Source organism: Echinops telfairi, unplaced genomic scaffold, assembly GCF_000313985.2.
Source record: "Echinops telfairi isolate 266 unplaced genomic scaffold, ASM31398v2 ScPeMD7_443;HRSCAF=831, whole genome shotgun sequence".
NCBI lineage: Eukaryota > Metazoa > Chordata > Mammalia > Afrosoricida > Tenrecidae > Echinops > Echinops telfairi.
Genome location: NW_022104341.1, coordinates 17,152,868 through 17,169,926, shown reverse-complemented (window position 1 = coordinate 17,169,926; position 17,059 = coordinate 17,152,868). Strand labels below are relative to the sequence as shown.

General features: G+C 37.8%; 1 protein-coding gene across 1 annotated transcript in view; it reads right to left on the bottom strand.

Moving 5' to 3' along the window:
* SASS6 (SAS-6 centriolar assembly protein) overlaps positions 1-17,059 on the bottom strand; it is a 40,858-nt gene that overhangs the window by 2,935 nt on the left and 20,864 nt on the right. The window contains exons 8-14 of the mRNA XM_004699233.2: positions 12,607-12,798; positions 9,857-10,141; positions 9,601-9,780; positions 9,154-9,235; positions 8,398-8,516; positions 6,845-6,973; positions 516-610 (exon numbers count right to left, since the gene is read on the bottom strand). Of these exons, the coding sequence (XP_004699290.1) occupies positions 516-610; positions 6,845-6,973; positions 8,398-8,516; positions 9,154-9,235; positions 9,601-9,780; positions 9,857-10,141; positions 12,607-12,798 (1,082 nt within the window). The remainder of the gene's footprint in view (positions 1-515; positions 611-6,844; positions 6,974-8,397; positions 8,517-9,153; positions 9,236-9,600; positions 9,781-9,856; positions 10,142-12,606; positions 12,799-17,059) is intronic.

The window sequence follows — 17,059 nt, the reverse complement described above, 5'->3', positions numbered from 1 at the left end:
GTTTTCCAGAGTTCATTATTATTTCCTCTAAATGAAGAGAGACCAATAGCTGCAGCTAAGGTGAGTGCTTAATAAGCTTTTCAGACTAGTCACTGCTCACCCAAGTATGAAGTAGAACCCCGTCTCTGAGAGCCATGTTAGACCCACTGACCCTACAGTGTCCCAAGGAAAAGGCATTAAATTTCAAGTAAATTAGACTACAAATCAAATTACTAAAAGCATGAAAATGCCTACTGTCATGTAAGACATGCTTGATTCAGCCACAGATTTCACAATATAAAGCCAGCTAAATATTTAAATAACATGCAAAGCTACCATACAAGCCCTATTGCTCAAATTTTCCATATTTCTAGTTAGTTTAGCTATTTTCTTAGGTTACTTAATATTGGAAGCAATAAATTAGAAAAATGGCATTTCCAGTGGCAAATATTCACAAAAATTGACCTATGAAGAATTTAAAAAATAGTTTTATCTACATGCATAAAAGTACTTGATAATCTTCTGGAAGAACTTACTTTTCCTTTTCAGTTGAGCAAGGCAGATTACTAGTTGCTCCTGAATGAGCATCTACAGACAGACTTGGTTTTGTAAATGGTAAATTAAATTGTACCTGTGAAAAGAGAAAATACGCAACTGAATTACCAAGAGCTCCCAGTTCTATAGTGAGATAATGTTAGTTGCCTGCTTTCAAATTGGCCCCAAACTCATTGTGATCTATTGGCTGGTTTGTTTTTTTCAAAAGTAGAAAGCTAGGTCCTTCCTAATTTGTCTTAGTATGAAAACTCTACTGAAGCCTTTTCAGCAGAATGAGAACACTCCTAGACGTAGAAGATAAGAACAGAAAGGCAGGTGACTGGGTTTCATGGCTGGTTTTTAAAAACTTATTTATCTGTAGCATATTAATATAGTTTATCCTGGTGATATTTGTTATCAAAAAATTATTGGACGTTTTCCAAGTTGCTTATGGGTGTGAACACCAAAGTGTATATGTACTGCCAGTCCACCTTATCATTTTCAAATTTCAAAGTGTGGTAATATCAAGTTATTGAAGAACAGAGTTTTTCACTATAAATCATCAGAGTTTGAGTTTATAAAGGTTTCAATTGTCATTTCAGTTCCTGTAAAACAACATGACCAACAATATAGACCTGACAGTTTAGAAATCACCTGATATAGGCTCATAATTTTCCAGAAGAGAGATCCACTAGCCTTGCCAAGTAAAAGACAGAGGAATGAGAGGCAGAGCCTGGATTACAAACTGGTTGCAAGCTGCTTCAGAAACCTGTTGGATCAAATAAGGCACAACTATCAAACCACACTCTAGTTCTGATCTGAAAAGACCCTGGTTGCACTTTCTTTTAAACAACCAGTTGAATGCTGATGTGTTCTTTTTGGTACCTCACAAAGCGATTCTCATCGTTGCAGTGGGGTTTATGCTTTTCTCCTGGGATGTCTGAATGTGAGCAACGCTTGTTCCTTCCTGTTCTAGCTCAGAATAGATCTACACTGAGGAAAGTCTCTTCTTGAAATTCAACACAGCTGAAGGAACATGTTACCCAGAAACATTACCTTATCTACCAAAGCACCAACATTAGAGTTCATTTCTCTTTATGACTCATCACTTATCCTGCTGTTCACGTGAGCCAGGCACTGGCTCCAACAGCCGCTGCAGAGCAGTTGTGGATGACTTGTGCCAATCTAGCAAAACGTTTTGTTGTCACATCAAGAGCATACCATGTGATGCTACGTGTAGTATCGCTGCACACACTTGCCATCGACTCAATGTGTCAGCCTAATGATTAGACTTTTCTGTAAGTTTGTCTTGTCTGGGTGGACATAATAGGCTCACTGCATGTGTTCTCCATGGGCATATTTATTCAGAATAGACTGCCTGCTTTCAAGCTCACCCGAATGGAAAAGTTACGGTTCTAGGAGCAGTAGAAACCAGATGTGATCATGCTGAAGGCACTTCCACCAGCCATAAAGACTTGATGTCAACCCCTAGCTGGAGTGCACTTTTATTAACATAGCTAATTTGTAAATATACCACCAATAGCATGACCTATGAAAGAAAAAAACAACCTTATCACCTCCAAAATACTCGCCATTACACTTAACACACTTGTCAAATCTGCAACTCCATTCTTGAAAGCATTTTTCAAATTCATTTGTTTGGATGGCTGATAGCACCTCCCTCATTTTCATCTCTTCTTCATAGTCAAAAGGCTGTCCTTTCATGTCCCTCTTCACCGGCAGAACGAAGATGAAGTCGCATGGAGCGAGGTCAGGTGAGGAAGGTGTGTGGGGCAAGCGAGGCATGCTGTTTTTTGCCAAAATCTGGCACACTGAAATGGCTGTGTGAAGCAGGTGCATTGTTGTGGTGGCAAAACCAGTCCCGTCTGTCACAAATCAGGCCTTTTTTGTCTCACACTGTTACACGAGCTTTTCAGAACTTCTAAATAGCTTGATTATAACAGTCTGACCTGGTAGAACGAACTCTAAATGCACTATGAGTGGGCATTTTCTTCCCTTCGGGAATTTGATGGACATCCAGAACTTTTGTCATCAATCAACATTTCACCTTTTTTGAAATGAGAAAAACCACTTGTATACTTGAGTTTTGCCTGTAGCGCTGTCCTTGTAAGTTGTGTTCAACATCACAACAGTTTCTGCAGCATTTTTCCAGAGCAGGTAACAAAATTTCACAGCCACATGCTGTTCCCTTAAATCAGTCATCACAAAAAAACCGAGGTTCTGGCGAAACTGCTTTTATCCATGAGAGAGAGCAGAGAACCTTCGCAGGCAATGCCACTAGGTGTACTAACTCAGAGTGAGTTGCTCGATGCTCACCTAGCAGGAAAATGCATACTATGAAAGCTCTGCCCAGTAAAGCTTTTTACCGTTTGGGGGGGTGGGGAGGAGTACCCCTCATATAACACAATAGCCATAGCACTTTCAAGTTAACTCTTCTCAGTGTACTTCAGCTACCATCAATCCACCGAATGCTACCACCAAACCAAACGGAGGTCTCTTGCTGTGTACACCAGTCTGCTCATGGTCTTGCTCTCCGTTTGACACCTCTACTGTTGAGACTCAAACCAAGAAAGACCTCTGCTTCCTCATCCCAATCCAAAGGGTGGCTAGAAGTCCAAAAATGGGTCTACTGGGTCCACACTTGTTTTATTAACAGAAAAATTTTCAATGTCAAATTTCATTTATTTGAAGAACACCCAAAGGATTTGACTAGATGGTGAATGGCAATCTTATGTATTTGGAGTTTCAGGTCCAAGATGAAGAGTGACAACTGATCTTCCCTAGAGGAAAAGGAGGGGATACGTGGGACGGAGGTTCCATTCTCATTTTGTTCACTGACTCTGGAAGGCCATAAAGTGACTAGGTATTAAGAAAGTAGTCCATGATGGTCTATCTACATGTCCATTAGAAGGAGCCTCCAGATGTTACTGTAATCCTCCATGCACTGTTTCAGCTGTACAGATTTAATGCTGATATACTCCAGATGAAAGCTTTACATTACTAAACTATCACTTTGCTTCGGGGGGAAAAAAATAAGGATTTCATTAAATTTTAAAATTCTTGCTATGTGAAACAGTATCACTCAAAGAATGAAAAAATAAGCAAAACTAGAAAATATTTCCAAAACACTTAGCTGATAAATGATTTGTATCAAAAATATACAGACTATATAACCAAAAAATACACAAAAAACTGCACCGGTTTATAAAATTAAACAGAATGACAAGACCCAATAATTTATTCCCAGATGAAGACATGTGCACCATCCACAATTCTGCACAAAAATATTGATGGCAGCTTTGTTCATGAATACAAAAGGGGGAGTCAAGCAAGCCGTCCTTCAACACGTGAACTGGTAAACTGTGGTGCATCTCCACATGGAGTATTAGTCCACAACAGGTATTAAGAAAGTATTCCATGATGGTCTATCTACATGTCCATTAGAAGGAGCCTCCTTGTTATCTTAATGTGGCCATACACAAGTAGAGTGGATTCTAAATCTTATCACTTTCTTAGTTTTAAAACAGATTAGACAGAGACTTAACACAGATGTCATGTGAGATCACCAAGTAAATAAGGGATCCAGATAAGAAATTGACACCGGTGAAACTTTGATTTAAACTCTGTGCATCTGAACTGTGGTACAATACACTTCTGTTCTTTAACGCTACTCACTTGTGGTATTTCTGTTATCGCAGCATTAGGAAGCGGTTGTCATCGTTGTTAGGTGCTGTGATGTCAGTTGTGACTCTTAGCAACTCTAAGAATAACAGAAACACCGCTTACCCTCATAATCAAGTTTGAGGCCACTGTTTCAGCCAGTGCCAATCTACCCCCCTCGTTTTTGATGACTTTACCAAGCAAAATGTCCTTCTCTGGGATCGCTCTCTCCTGATAACAGGTCCACAGTATGTGAGACAAAATCTCGTCATCCTCACATCTAAGGAGCATTCTGGCTGTAGTTGCTTCAAAACAGATGTTTGTCCTTCTAGCAGTGCATAGTATTTTCCATGTACTTTGCCAACTTTCAACCTTCTTTAGCAATACGAGAATTCAAATGCATCAATTCTTCTGTGGTCCTTATCATGCACTGCTCAGTTTACACAAGTAAGAAAGTGACTGACAGTTCATGGCTTCAATCGGTATATCTTAATCCTCACAGTGACATCCTTGTTGAATACTTGGAAGAGGTTGACATTTGCCCAGTCCAATGTGCCATTTCTTTTTTATTAAAATTTTATTGGGAGCTCTTACAGCTCTTTATCACAATCCATACATATATCCATTGTGTCAAGCACATTTGTACATATATTGCCATCATTTTCAAAATATTTTCTACTTGAGCCTCATTGTGCCATTTCTTTTTTATGAAAATCATTTTATTGGGAGCTCTTACAGCTCTTTATCATAATCCATACATATATCCATTGTGTCAAGCATATTTGTACATATATTGCCATCATTTTCAAAACATTTTCTACTTGAGCATCACTCCCCACCCCACCATCCTCTCTCCCTCATGAACCCTTGATAATTTTTTTTCCTTTCATGTCTTACACCAACCACTGTCTCCCTTTACCCACTTTTTGTTGTTCGTCACCCTGGGAGGGGGTTTATGTATAGATCATTGTGATTGGGTCCACCTTTCTCCCCCCACCTTCCCCGTACCCTCCTGGTATCACTACGTGTATGTGTGTTTCCCATAATACAATTAATATAAGATCAATAAAAGGAAGATACTTGCAAAATCTTGACTTAGCTGGAATATTTTAAAAGTCTGAAATAATCTGAGTGAAGTGAGAGAATATCAATTTTTCTAGCTTGCTTTAAACTTATATTAAACGTTTGTTTTTAATCTTTTAAATACTGATACATTCAATCAGCAAAATTCTGCTTCTTGTCTAACTTACATATTATTTTGCACCCTCCAGTTGAACATTTTCTTAAATATACTAAGTCTGCCCATGAGGCCGTTTCACTTGTCGTGTCACTCTGACTCAATAGCTGTGAGTTTGGATGTGGGGGATTGATACATGCAAAGAAACTGTTAAAACTTTTATTTATATGTGTTTTAAAATTTCATTACTTAACATGATTTTGAATATTTTATTGCTAATTATACAATGTATGAATTACAGATCATATGCCATAGACTATTTTATACAAATACATTGAAAAAACAAAACACAAATGCACTGACTCACTTTAACCCTCACAATAATCCAGTAAAGTAGATGAAATTATTGCTCAATTTCATAATGAGAAAAAGTGAAGCACCATTAGATTTCATTTGATTTTGTTAACTCAGTGGCTTGTCCAACATTATACTAATAGTGGCAGAGTCTGTATGCTGACATCTTAATCACTAATCTACATGGTACATAATATAGTAGCTCACCAGTGTAGGGATACAATCCATGAATAAATATACATTATTGAAGGTTGAGCTCACAATGTGTTGTTTTTGCTTTTTCTCGCTAAAAATAAGACTAAAAAGAAGTACTTGCTTAAACAACAGAGTTAACTTATTTGTAGAGCAGCCAGGAGCTAATTTGATAAAAGAGTCTATAAAACCAATCTTTAAGTCTTTACTTTTATCTTTTATTGATATTCTTTTCAAAATGTTTGTCTCCATCATTTAGGGAAAAAGCAATATGGATCTGATTTTAGGAATGAAAGTAAAACTAGTGACTTGTGCGAGTAATTAATGAAATGATATTAAATGTTAAAATAATATGAAATCTAGGGAATTAGTAATGATAAATGATCATAAAGAACTAAAATGGATAGAACAAAGTCTTAGCAAATTAATCAAGAGCTGCTGGGCATACGCTATTTGAGATCATACTGCCACAACCACATTTTGTCATTTGCTTCCAGCCTGGCTAACTAGACTTTTAAATCTTGGCCATGATATCCAAAATTGTCAAGATCACTACCTTCCCAGTCACAGTCAGCCAGTAATCCTAGTTAGGATTGATAGTTGTAGGAGATAAAAAGAAGGGAAACAAGGAGAGGAATAAATGAAAATGGAGAGCGTGAATTGGACTATATAAGGTTTTGGTAGATTACTGCCCAGTTTTCTACAAATTACAGTGACTCAAGAAATGTCATGTAGTACATTATAATATTTCCTATAGATATACATCTGGTCACTAAAGATGAATATCTAGTAATGTATCCATGGAATGTTATATAATATTTAACAATAGATGAAAAAGGTCATTTTTTTAAAGTTGAAAAATAGTTACACGTTAATTAGTTATTATATTAAAGAGAGAGAAAAAAGAGCCTTAGTGAATGTGGCTACCTTTGGTCCTGAGCCTGGGTGGATGGCATTTTTGGCAGACACTAAATTTGGAAAGGTGTTCTGGAATACAAATGCAGAGGAGACAGGATAACCAATGCCACAAGCTGGGTAAGTCAGTCTACCATCAACCTAAAAATAAAACAGTCAGGAGGAGAAATTAGTTCTAAGAAGTATTTGCTGATCCAGGAGCTGGTAGCATCTGTTGTAATAGCCAACAGTTGAGAGCACTCTCAGAGGTATCTATGTACCCACCAACACAGAACCCTAGTTTGTTATACAAGGTAACGTCAAACTGTTGGTGATAAAATTCCCTTAGCTTTTAATTTCATTTTCCCCTGAATTTTTTGAAGCCACTTTACACGTCCAAGTGCTGGGGTGCTTTTAGCTGAATGAGCTTTTGGAGACAGAGCAAGACTTGACAACACAAACCAACAGGCCTGCTTTGAAATGAGTTTAAACCAAAGACGTTTAGGCCTCCCATTCCTGAAATGGAGTTAGGAAGAATCAGCGATAAAGAGGTATATCAGCAATAAAATAATCTGCTGGACTATGTACATAAAAATTACATCTACTTGAGAATGACTTGCTTTGCCACTATGTTCAATATAGTAGCATCACTATTAACCAATGTCATTGGATCATAGGAACAAAGTTTATGATAAACTTGAGAAGCAACAGTGTACAACAGCAGTATATAAGTACATTTCACTCTGCTTTTTATCACCAGCAATTCAACACTATAGCAAGCATTTTTAAGTTGGTAATTCAGTTCCAGAAATAACATTCAGCATAGTTTTTAAAATTTAAAAGTAATCTTTCCCTTCTTTAGACATCTAGCATATCTGATTTTCTACAGATTAGACATTTGCATTTTAATCCTTGTCAATACCCTCCAGTCAAAGACCACAGGGAACCTGCCAGTAAGTGCACAAACTGACATTATTACTCTTTGAAACACTAAAGCCTACACACTATGGGGAACAGGGTCACAGATCCCAGTAAGTCGGTGTTAAAAGGCTCTTTTATAATTTGTGTTCGTGTTAGTGATTTAGGAAGTAGGGCTCTGGATTGGACGCTCTTAGGAAGTAGCAGTAATTTTACAACTATCTTAATATTTAGGTGATGCCGTGCATCGAAGATAAAGTCGCAACTGGCAAAGCAGTGCAGTTGCTGTATTGGCCAAGACAGAAGGGTACTTGGTCATTTTTGTTTGTCTATGTTCGGCTATGTTCTTGTCTTGATCCATTAAGTCACAGATTGGTCTTATCTGGTGCTGATGTTCAGTAGCAGGATTGATGTTCAACAGGGGGCCTACCTATGATTATCAGGCTAGTTCCCAAGTGGATGTAGAACTGCTTTTCTCTCTCTCCGTATACGACCCCTTTAAGAGCAAGTATGGTATGCCTACACCCCATTTCCGCCAGGATCTCATACTCTAAGAACCAATAACTGTTGGGGTCCAGTGTATACAAGTATCACCACCTTCAGTCACAGAGATTTCTTAATGTTTAAGATAGTCACGTAGACCACTCACATCTTATTCTAAATCTTACCGCATTAGGGTTAGGAGAAATTCCACTTCTGATTGTAGGTGGAGTGGTAGAAGGTACTAATGCATCTTGTTTTCTCACTAGTTGATTTTCATTTAGTTCTTTATTTAACCATGTGATTACTTAAGTTAAAAAAAAAAAGGTAAAGGATTTTATCATTTTTATTTTTCAAATACCTTATTAAAAAGTTATTGTTCTTTTAAGCATTTTAAAACTTTTAAAAAACATCATATGTCACTGGAAAACAATGTAGGTTCACCTAAATATTTGTCCTTAACAAGTCTTATTTTAGCAATGATCACATGTGCTTCCTTATTTTATTCTTAAAATCTGTACTGTGTAAAGAATAAATACTTTTTAAGACTTGTTTCCAGGATAACTTTCAGTTTGTTTAAAGTACACAATCTTACATCTGAGACACAGAACTAGAAACTAAGAAAATTGTGTTTTAGATTAAATAATTAATGTTATTATTAAGTAAAATACAGTAATTAATAAAAAGATATAACTAATTGAAATAATATAGACAATACTTTAAGCACTTAAGTTTGGGTTACTGACACATGGCTGTCTTTCAGCTAACTATAGCAGATGATAATGCTACCAATATACTACAGCAAAGATATTAAAACAATATATTTAAAGCAAAAATTATGTATATAAAATAATATCTTTTCTTACCTAGACTTTCATGAATTCAAAGTAAAATTTTCAGGTTTATACTCCAAACAACATTTACATAAAATTTAACATACTTACACTTTTCATTATTTTTTAGAAGTTGTTTGCTTTCTTCAAGTTTCCGAACTGTAGCCTCTAATTGCTCTTGTAATCTGCAAACCTGAAATATATGAATCCTCACAATAAATCTAATACAATAAAGAGTAGGTGAAAAACTAAAAGAAACTGATTATTAATTAATGGTTACTACTAATTATTACTAAATGAGAATAAAAGATTAGCTCAAATATATAACAAAATACTTAACGTGTGTATACACGTATATATGAATAGTCAATATATTTGAGTCATAACTTACTTTAAAAATTGAGATAGGTTATTAACCTCTATTAAATCTAGTTATATTCCTTACCAAAAAGACAGATTATACAGTCTAAAACTTAACAAAGTAAAAATATAACTGAGGAAGCTTGTTATGCCTTGCAAAGAAAACAGTTACATGCACACAAACATAATATTAACTACCTCTTGCTCTTTAATTCGGAGAGATTGTCCAACATCTTGTAATTCCATTTGTGCCTTTTGTAATTTTTCTTCCTTCTCTGCCAAGACTTTTTCTTGCTGAATAGTAACTGTATTCTTCAGTTTCAATTTACCCATTAAAGTTTTCAGATCCCCTTGTAACTTCTTAATAATCTCATTTGCCTGTAAAAGAACTACATATGCATATCTCAACATAATCCAATGAAATATTAATATTCTATTACATTTAAAAACAAACCTTCAGGAGTTCTGTTGATAATGATTTTATTGTCGCTTCCAGTTTGTCTAGTTGTACCTGACTTTTCTCTCCAGTTTCTTCTAAAGCCACCTTTTGTTCCTGAATTGTATCAAATGCTTCTTTTGTTCTGGAAACAAGCTGGTCCTTATCCTTGATCTCCTGTTCTAACACAGCCACTTTTGTTTGTAGCTGATTAATAAGCTTTTCTTTTTCATGACATTCAGCATCTAGTGTAGAATTTTCTCTTCGTAAAGAAAGAACTTCTTGCTTAGTCCGCTGAAGCTCCTAGAGGTAGAAAACAAATTGAAATTATGTATTAGGTCCATGAGATGGATGGTTTGATCATTATCATTAAGATGTCAAAAATATCATTCCACATCAAGGGTAAGTACAATGATATTGATAATTAAATGACAATTTTTAATAACTAGAACAAGAATTTTCTGTAGTCTTGAAATTCAAGGTCTTAAAAAATCTTTTAGGTTAGTAAATGCTCATCAGTGTTGGAATTTGTTGCTTACATAGTAAGAAAATAGTACAATCTCACACTGAGTATTCTGCCAGGTATGGGACTGTAAATTTAAGAGCCTTTCAATCTGTAGAAAGGTGTTGTGTTGGGCAAGACAGATGCCAGCCTCACTTGGAAGTATGTTTGATGTGGTGAAAAAAATTGAAATTGTTTACTACAGACTAGTAAGTAAGCATAAGTAAGCCTGTGATTACTTTGCTTATTGGCTAACTGACAGTGCTAATTAAAATGTTTCAAAATATAAGTGAGCCACAAAGAGAGTTAAAAACCCTACCATTTAAGAAGTGGTTCTCAGTCTAATGTGCATATAGAAATCACCTGGGATGCTTCAAAAACTACCAATGCAAAAAAAAAAAAACAAAACCTACCAATGCCTGGTACCATCTCTCAGGAGATTCAATTAATGTAGAGTATGGCCTGAGTCTGGGGACCTTATCATCTCCCCAACTGATTTGAAAAGGTAACCATGATCTACAATTAGCCAATTAATATTTTTCTCTACTGTTTACACAAAATTTTCCCCCTAAATAGGCCTATACAATGCAGTATTCTAAATTTACCTTTTTCATATAATATACAAAGATTTGTATATCTAAACTTTAGATAATGGGATATTTTAACGAACTTTTTGAAGCCCCTGCAAGGACAGTGAATTTTTTAGTGGGGCTCTTCTGCCTACAGTGTCTTAACTCAAAACAAATGACCTTAACCTGCATGGGTCTGGGAAAATGGAAGGGAAGATAAGGATAGGCTTCACCAATAATGGTTAACAGGATTCCCTGGAATGCCATCCTGCAGTGTATTAACATTAGCCCTTCTGAGAAGCAAGAGGAGGGATATCATTTACCAGCAAGAGCCAGGAATGGGGCGCGTCCTCTAGACCTCACATTCCTGCATGGTGAACCTCCTGGATCCAGAAGAAGCTACATGCCATCTGAGGGGCAGCATCAGAACCGGAGTAAGCAGAGCATGTGGCATAGTGATGGAATTTCCAATTCAAGTAGCACGTAAACATGAGTGCTTTTGTGCAGGAAGGAGGTTGTCTTGTGAATTGGGGTGCCTCTGAGCACTTAAGTGGGCAAGCTGGATTAGCTGACCCCTGGAAATGGAGCCTTTGGGCTGAGGTTTACAGGAGTGGGGTCCCTCTAGACTAAGGTGAACAGACATCCCGCTTTTGGTGGGACAGTCACGCTTTTTAACAATTTTTCCCGCATCCTGAGGCGTTTTTAAAAAGTTCCAATTTTTGGAAAGAATGCACGACAAGCTAGGGTATACTACAGTTTTCGGTTGTCATGTGGCTATTTCGCCAGGATGTGAGTTTTATCAATGATGTCCCATTTTTGTCCCGCTTTACCAATGTTAAAATCTGGTCACCTTACTCTAGGCACTTAATTCAAGGAGCTGGATTTGCTGACCCAGAGCTTAAACTGAATGTCTTCAGGCTCAAACTTTTGACAGAGTGGTACGCTCACTGGGCATTTGTTAACAGACCTGACAGAACTTTGTTAATATGTTCAGATAAACAACTCAGGCCTGAGTATTTCTCACTAGCATTAAAATTTATATTCCTTAATGAATTTTGTTTATGAGTTCTTTATAACTATTGCAATTAATATTAGAACCTAGAGATCAAGTAGAGAATATTAATATGGAATGCACAACCCTTCCATATTATAAATAATTTGCCTTGACAATAACTGTGCTAGTATTTCTAGGTTCTTAAATTATTTAACTGTCTTGTGCTTTAATGAAATGAGAATAATAATGTATATCTTTAAAAATGATTATAAGAATTAAATGGGTTAGTATACTTGACAGTGCCTGTTTCCTAGCAAATGTTTGCAAAGTGTTAGCTATTAACACTACTATAACTATTACAGAACATAAACTTCATATGGCTGTTCAACATGTTGAGCAGCCTCAGTAAAAGCTAGCTCCATCAACACTGAGTACCATACCAGGTATATATTAAAAGTACATTGAAAATCTGTTGCTCGTCAAGGCTCTGAAAAATACAATTATTTCAGTTTTGTTCTTATGTAGCCTCTGTTTTTAGATTTCAATTTCTCAGATTTCTTTGCATTTTCTAAATACATTATCCTAACACACAAGGAATTTTCGGATGGATTGAAACCAGGAAAGATCATTCACACAAGTGATAAACATTGGTGAAATTAAAACCTTAAGATTTAAAATGGGGGAAAAAAAATAACTTCAATACCTCTTCAACACCGGAAAGTTTTGCTTTGAGTTCTCGGACAGTGGAGTCTCCTTTATATTTCCTTTCGGTTAGGTCTTTATTAGCAGCTTCGAACTCGGACAATCTGTTCTGCAGCTGGGTGATGTTTCGTTGGTGAAGGATTTCTAAATCTTGTTTCTGTTGTTCATGCTGTTGTTGATATTGAACCTGTGCCTATTCAAAGGAGAAAACGAGAAATACATCTAAGGAAAGATTTGAAGAAAAGCCATCTTAATTCTATTGTATCATTATGTTTCCTTATATCAAAGGTTTTCGGTGAATTTCATGAAGAATAAACTAATGTTAAAACAAGCACACTTAGTATTTTGATCTCTTTGTCTCCTAAAGTTACATGTTTAGAAAAAGTTGCCTTAAAATTAATGAAATAGGTAGAGGGTGGGAAGATGGCAACTAAGTAACACATACCAGAGGGACTACACAGAAATTGGCACAGGAGAGTTACTAAGAGGAAAATTCCACACTGCCGGGTCACAGGAGGAGCATCACAAGGTAAGTAGGCACAGATCTAGTAAATTTTAAGGGGCTGGAGGCTTTTGGCTTATCACAGTGGAGGCCGGCTAGGGTTTAACCTTAGCACCACCACTGTCTCAGCCAGAGCCGGGATCATTTGGAGCCAGTGAAGGGTCTTTATATCAACAGACACAGCTTGCCATGGCCTCGGACAGGGATTAAACCCCTCCAGCTCCATGGATAGGGATTGGGGCTAAGCTATATTGTGACTTTTGTTTCCCTCACTTCTCGCTATACCCTCCACCGCAGTTTCAGGGGGTTTAGTTTAGTTTTTTCTCGTACCCACCACTGCCGACCACCAGACCACTCCCCATTAGCCTAGGACATTTACACCATCCACCCAGCTGGGAACACTCCACCCTCTAAAGCAGGGGTGCTCAAGCTTTTTAAGCAGGGGGCCAGTTCACTGTCCCTAAGACCCGTTGGAGGGCCGAACCATAGTTTAAAAAAAAAGTATGAACAAATTCTTACACACACTGCACATATCTTATTTTGAAGTAATAAATAAAACGGGGCATAAACACCCGGCCGCGTGGATAAATATCCTTGGCAGGCAGCATGTGGCCCGCTGGCCATAGTTTGAGGACCCCTGCTCTACAGCATAACCCCAGACTTTGGAAAGCCCACCCACCCCCTCCAAGAGGGGATATCCCACCCAACTTCCCGGGAAATTCTGCCTGTTCACCCCTGCAGTGCTTAAAACTTGGCTAGGGAAATCACATCCACCTTCTTCAAAGGAAATCATGCCTGCGTGGCTGTGGGAGCTCCTATCCGTCTTCTCATACCATGTGACTAAGGGAACTTCCTCCTGCTGTAGTTCCTCACACAGTCTAAGGCAGCTTGACAAACACTCGCCAACATTCCACACTGCTGCACAAACCTATGCCCAACTCTGCAGCGATTTAGCTGACCAGGGCAATTCCAACGACCATACGAGGTGCTCTATACCAAAGTGGGTAACCCACCAGCCTTCCATGCAGCGGGCACCCCCACACGGCCTCTGCAGCGCCTCAAGCTCCCGTGGACCACATCATCACAGCTTTTTGTGAGATCACCCTGTCCAACATCATCCTCACGGGTCCACAACAACCCAACCAGCGTCCCATGAAAGGACCATCCAACACGCCCTCTAAATAACAGAATATTGATTGACTAGGGAAAGAGTGAAGCCATAAGAGGATAAAGTGGTAGACAAATTCCATAGTGAAATCAGCTACAGGCAGTTTGAAGAAGCATTCCTATGAGTCTCCCAGAGAGAGCCAGTGCTCTTCAACTCCCTGGAAAATGACACCTGGCTCCTCTAAAAAAAAAGCAACAAAAACAGCAATCAGCCCCAACGACCTCAACAAAAAAACAGGAGAAACAAAAGACAATGGCAGAAGATGCCCAGAACCTAAGAAAGTGCATAGAAGAACCAGACATTGACTTGCCACACAAAGAAATTTTCAGAATGCTGCTTGGAGTCATACAGGATATGAGGAAAACAATACAGAAAAAGGATGAAATGATAGAAGAGATAAAAAGTCCATACGACTATGGGAAATGCAAGAGATTAGGGGCGAGATAAGAAAAACCAGGAACAGACACACAGACTTTGCCTATCAACTGGAGGCAGAGACCCACACCAGTGACCTAGAGGACGGTCAAGCAGACTTTAACAAATGCAAACGCAAGTCTAATAAGATCTTCAGAGAAGCTGAAGAAAACCATAGACTTATGCCTGATGCTACGAAGAGAAACAACATCTGAATAATTGGATTACCAGAGGAAGGCACAACAAAGAAGTCATCTGCAACACTAGTGAGAGAATTCTTGGAGGAAAACTTCCCTAGCTTAATGAATGAAAACCAGGCAACCATTCAGGAGGCTGAAAGAACACCAGCTAGACTGTATCCCAAGAAGAAGTCACCAAGGCACATAATACTTGAACTCTCCAACTTAGAGGAAAAGAAAATCATGAGAGCACTTAGGAAAAACAAGTATTCACATATAAAATTTCTCAAATAAGAATATGCTCAGACCTATCAGTGGACACTATGAAGAAAATGAGAGAGTAGAATAACATATTCCAAAAACTGAAGGAAGATAACGCAAACCCAAGACTACCCTATACAGCCAAATTATCGATCAAGATAGATGGAGAAATAAGAGTCTTCCCAGACTAGGAAAAATTCAAAGAATATGTTGAAAGAAACCCAGCCCTACAAAAGATCCTTGCCGACACAGTATGGGCAGAAGAATAGCACTCACCAAGCATAAATAGATTGAGCCACATATAACAATCCCAACCAAAGGACAAAAAAGAGAAAACAGCCCCCAATATAGCATTGGCTCAAAGGCGGGAAGCAGTCAAGAATGAACCACACACACATGCACAACACACTGATAAGAAAGGGTGGTAGGAAAACACCCAACGCAAAAGGTATAAGATGACATCAGAGTCCACAGATGGAGATAATAACCCTGAATATCAATGGACTAAACGCAGGCATTAAAAGACTGAGGCTAGCACACTGGCTTACAAAACACATCCCCATCAATCTGTTGCCTACAGGAGACACATCTCAAGACTACAGAAAAAAATTAGTCTGAGAATCAAAGCTGGAGAAAGGCATACCAATCAAACAGCAATTCAAAAAAAGAATGGGTTGCAATCCTAATGTTATATAAAATTGACCTCAAAGTGCAAACCATAAAAAGAGATAAGGAGGGACACTATATAATGCTCAACCACTAAACATTTAAGCATATATTCCCCGAATGAGAGACCCGCTGAATACGTCAACCAAACACTCCAAAAGATGAAAAAAGAAATCATTATAGGTGTCTTCAATACATCACTCTCTAAGATAGATCAAAGGGGAAAGAAACTCAACAAGGAGGCTAGAGATCTAAACACTACAATTACATAATCTGACCTGTTATTTACAGAGCTTTTCATACAAATACAAAAAAATTCATTCTTTTTAAGCCCATATGGCACATATTCAAAGATAGACCACATGCTTGGGGGGCAAAGGTGAATCTACATAAATTTAAGCACATTGAAATCATACAGACCTCTCTCTATGACCACTGTACCATAAGGCTGGAAATCAACAAAAGGAAGATGAAGAAAAGAACAAACATCTGGAGGATGAATAACTATTGCAAAAAGACTGTACTAGCCCAGATCAGAGATAAAATTAGGAAATTTCTAGAAACCAATGAGAATAAGAACACCATGTACCAAAACTTATGGGACACAGCAAAGGCAGCAGAGGAAGATTTATAACAATACATGCACACAAGAAAAAGGAAGAGAGACTTTGATATGCTGGCACAAAATTTACAGCAACTAGAGCAGACTCAACAGGACAATCCTACTAACAGCACAAGAAAAGAAATATAAAAATCAGGGCTGAGAGTCAGGAGAGGGAAAATATGGAAAAAATTAATGCTGTTAAATATTGGTTCTTTGCAAGGATAAACAGAATCGACAGACCGCTGGCACACCTAACCAAAGAAAGGAGGGAACAAATTTCCACAGCAAGGATGAGGGATGAAAGTGTGGACATTATAACAGACCCTAATGAAATCAAAAGGATAATTACACAGTACTACAAAGGACTGTACTCCAATAAATTCAATAACTTGGAAAACGTGGACAAATTCTTGGAAAAACAATCCATCCGTAGAGTATCCCCGATGCACATCAAGATCTCAACAGACCCATAGCAATAGAAGAAATAGACAAAAGTTTTCAAGGGATTAGCAACACACAAGCATTTCAGCTTAAGATCCATGGGTCAGCGAACCTAGCTTCCCCAATTAAATGCCTACAGGCACTACACTCCACAAGCTTTTCTAAGTTGTTGAGTTAGTTAATTGTGCCAACCTGGCCGATAATCACATGTGGGGCTAA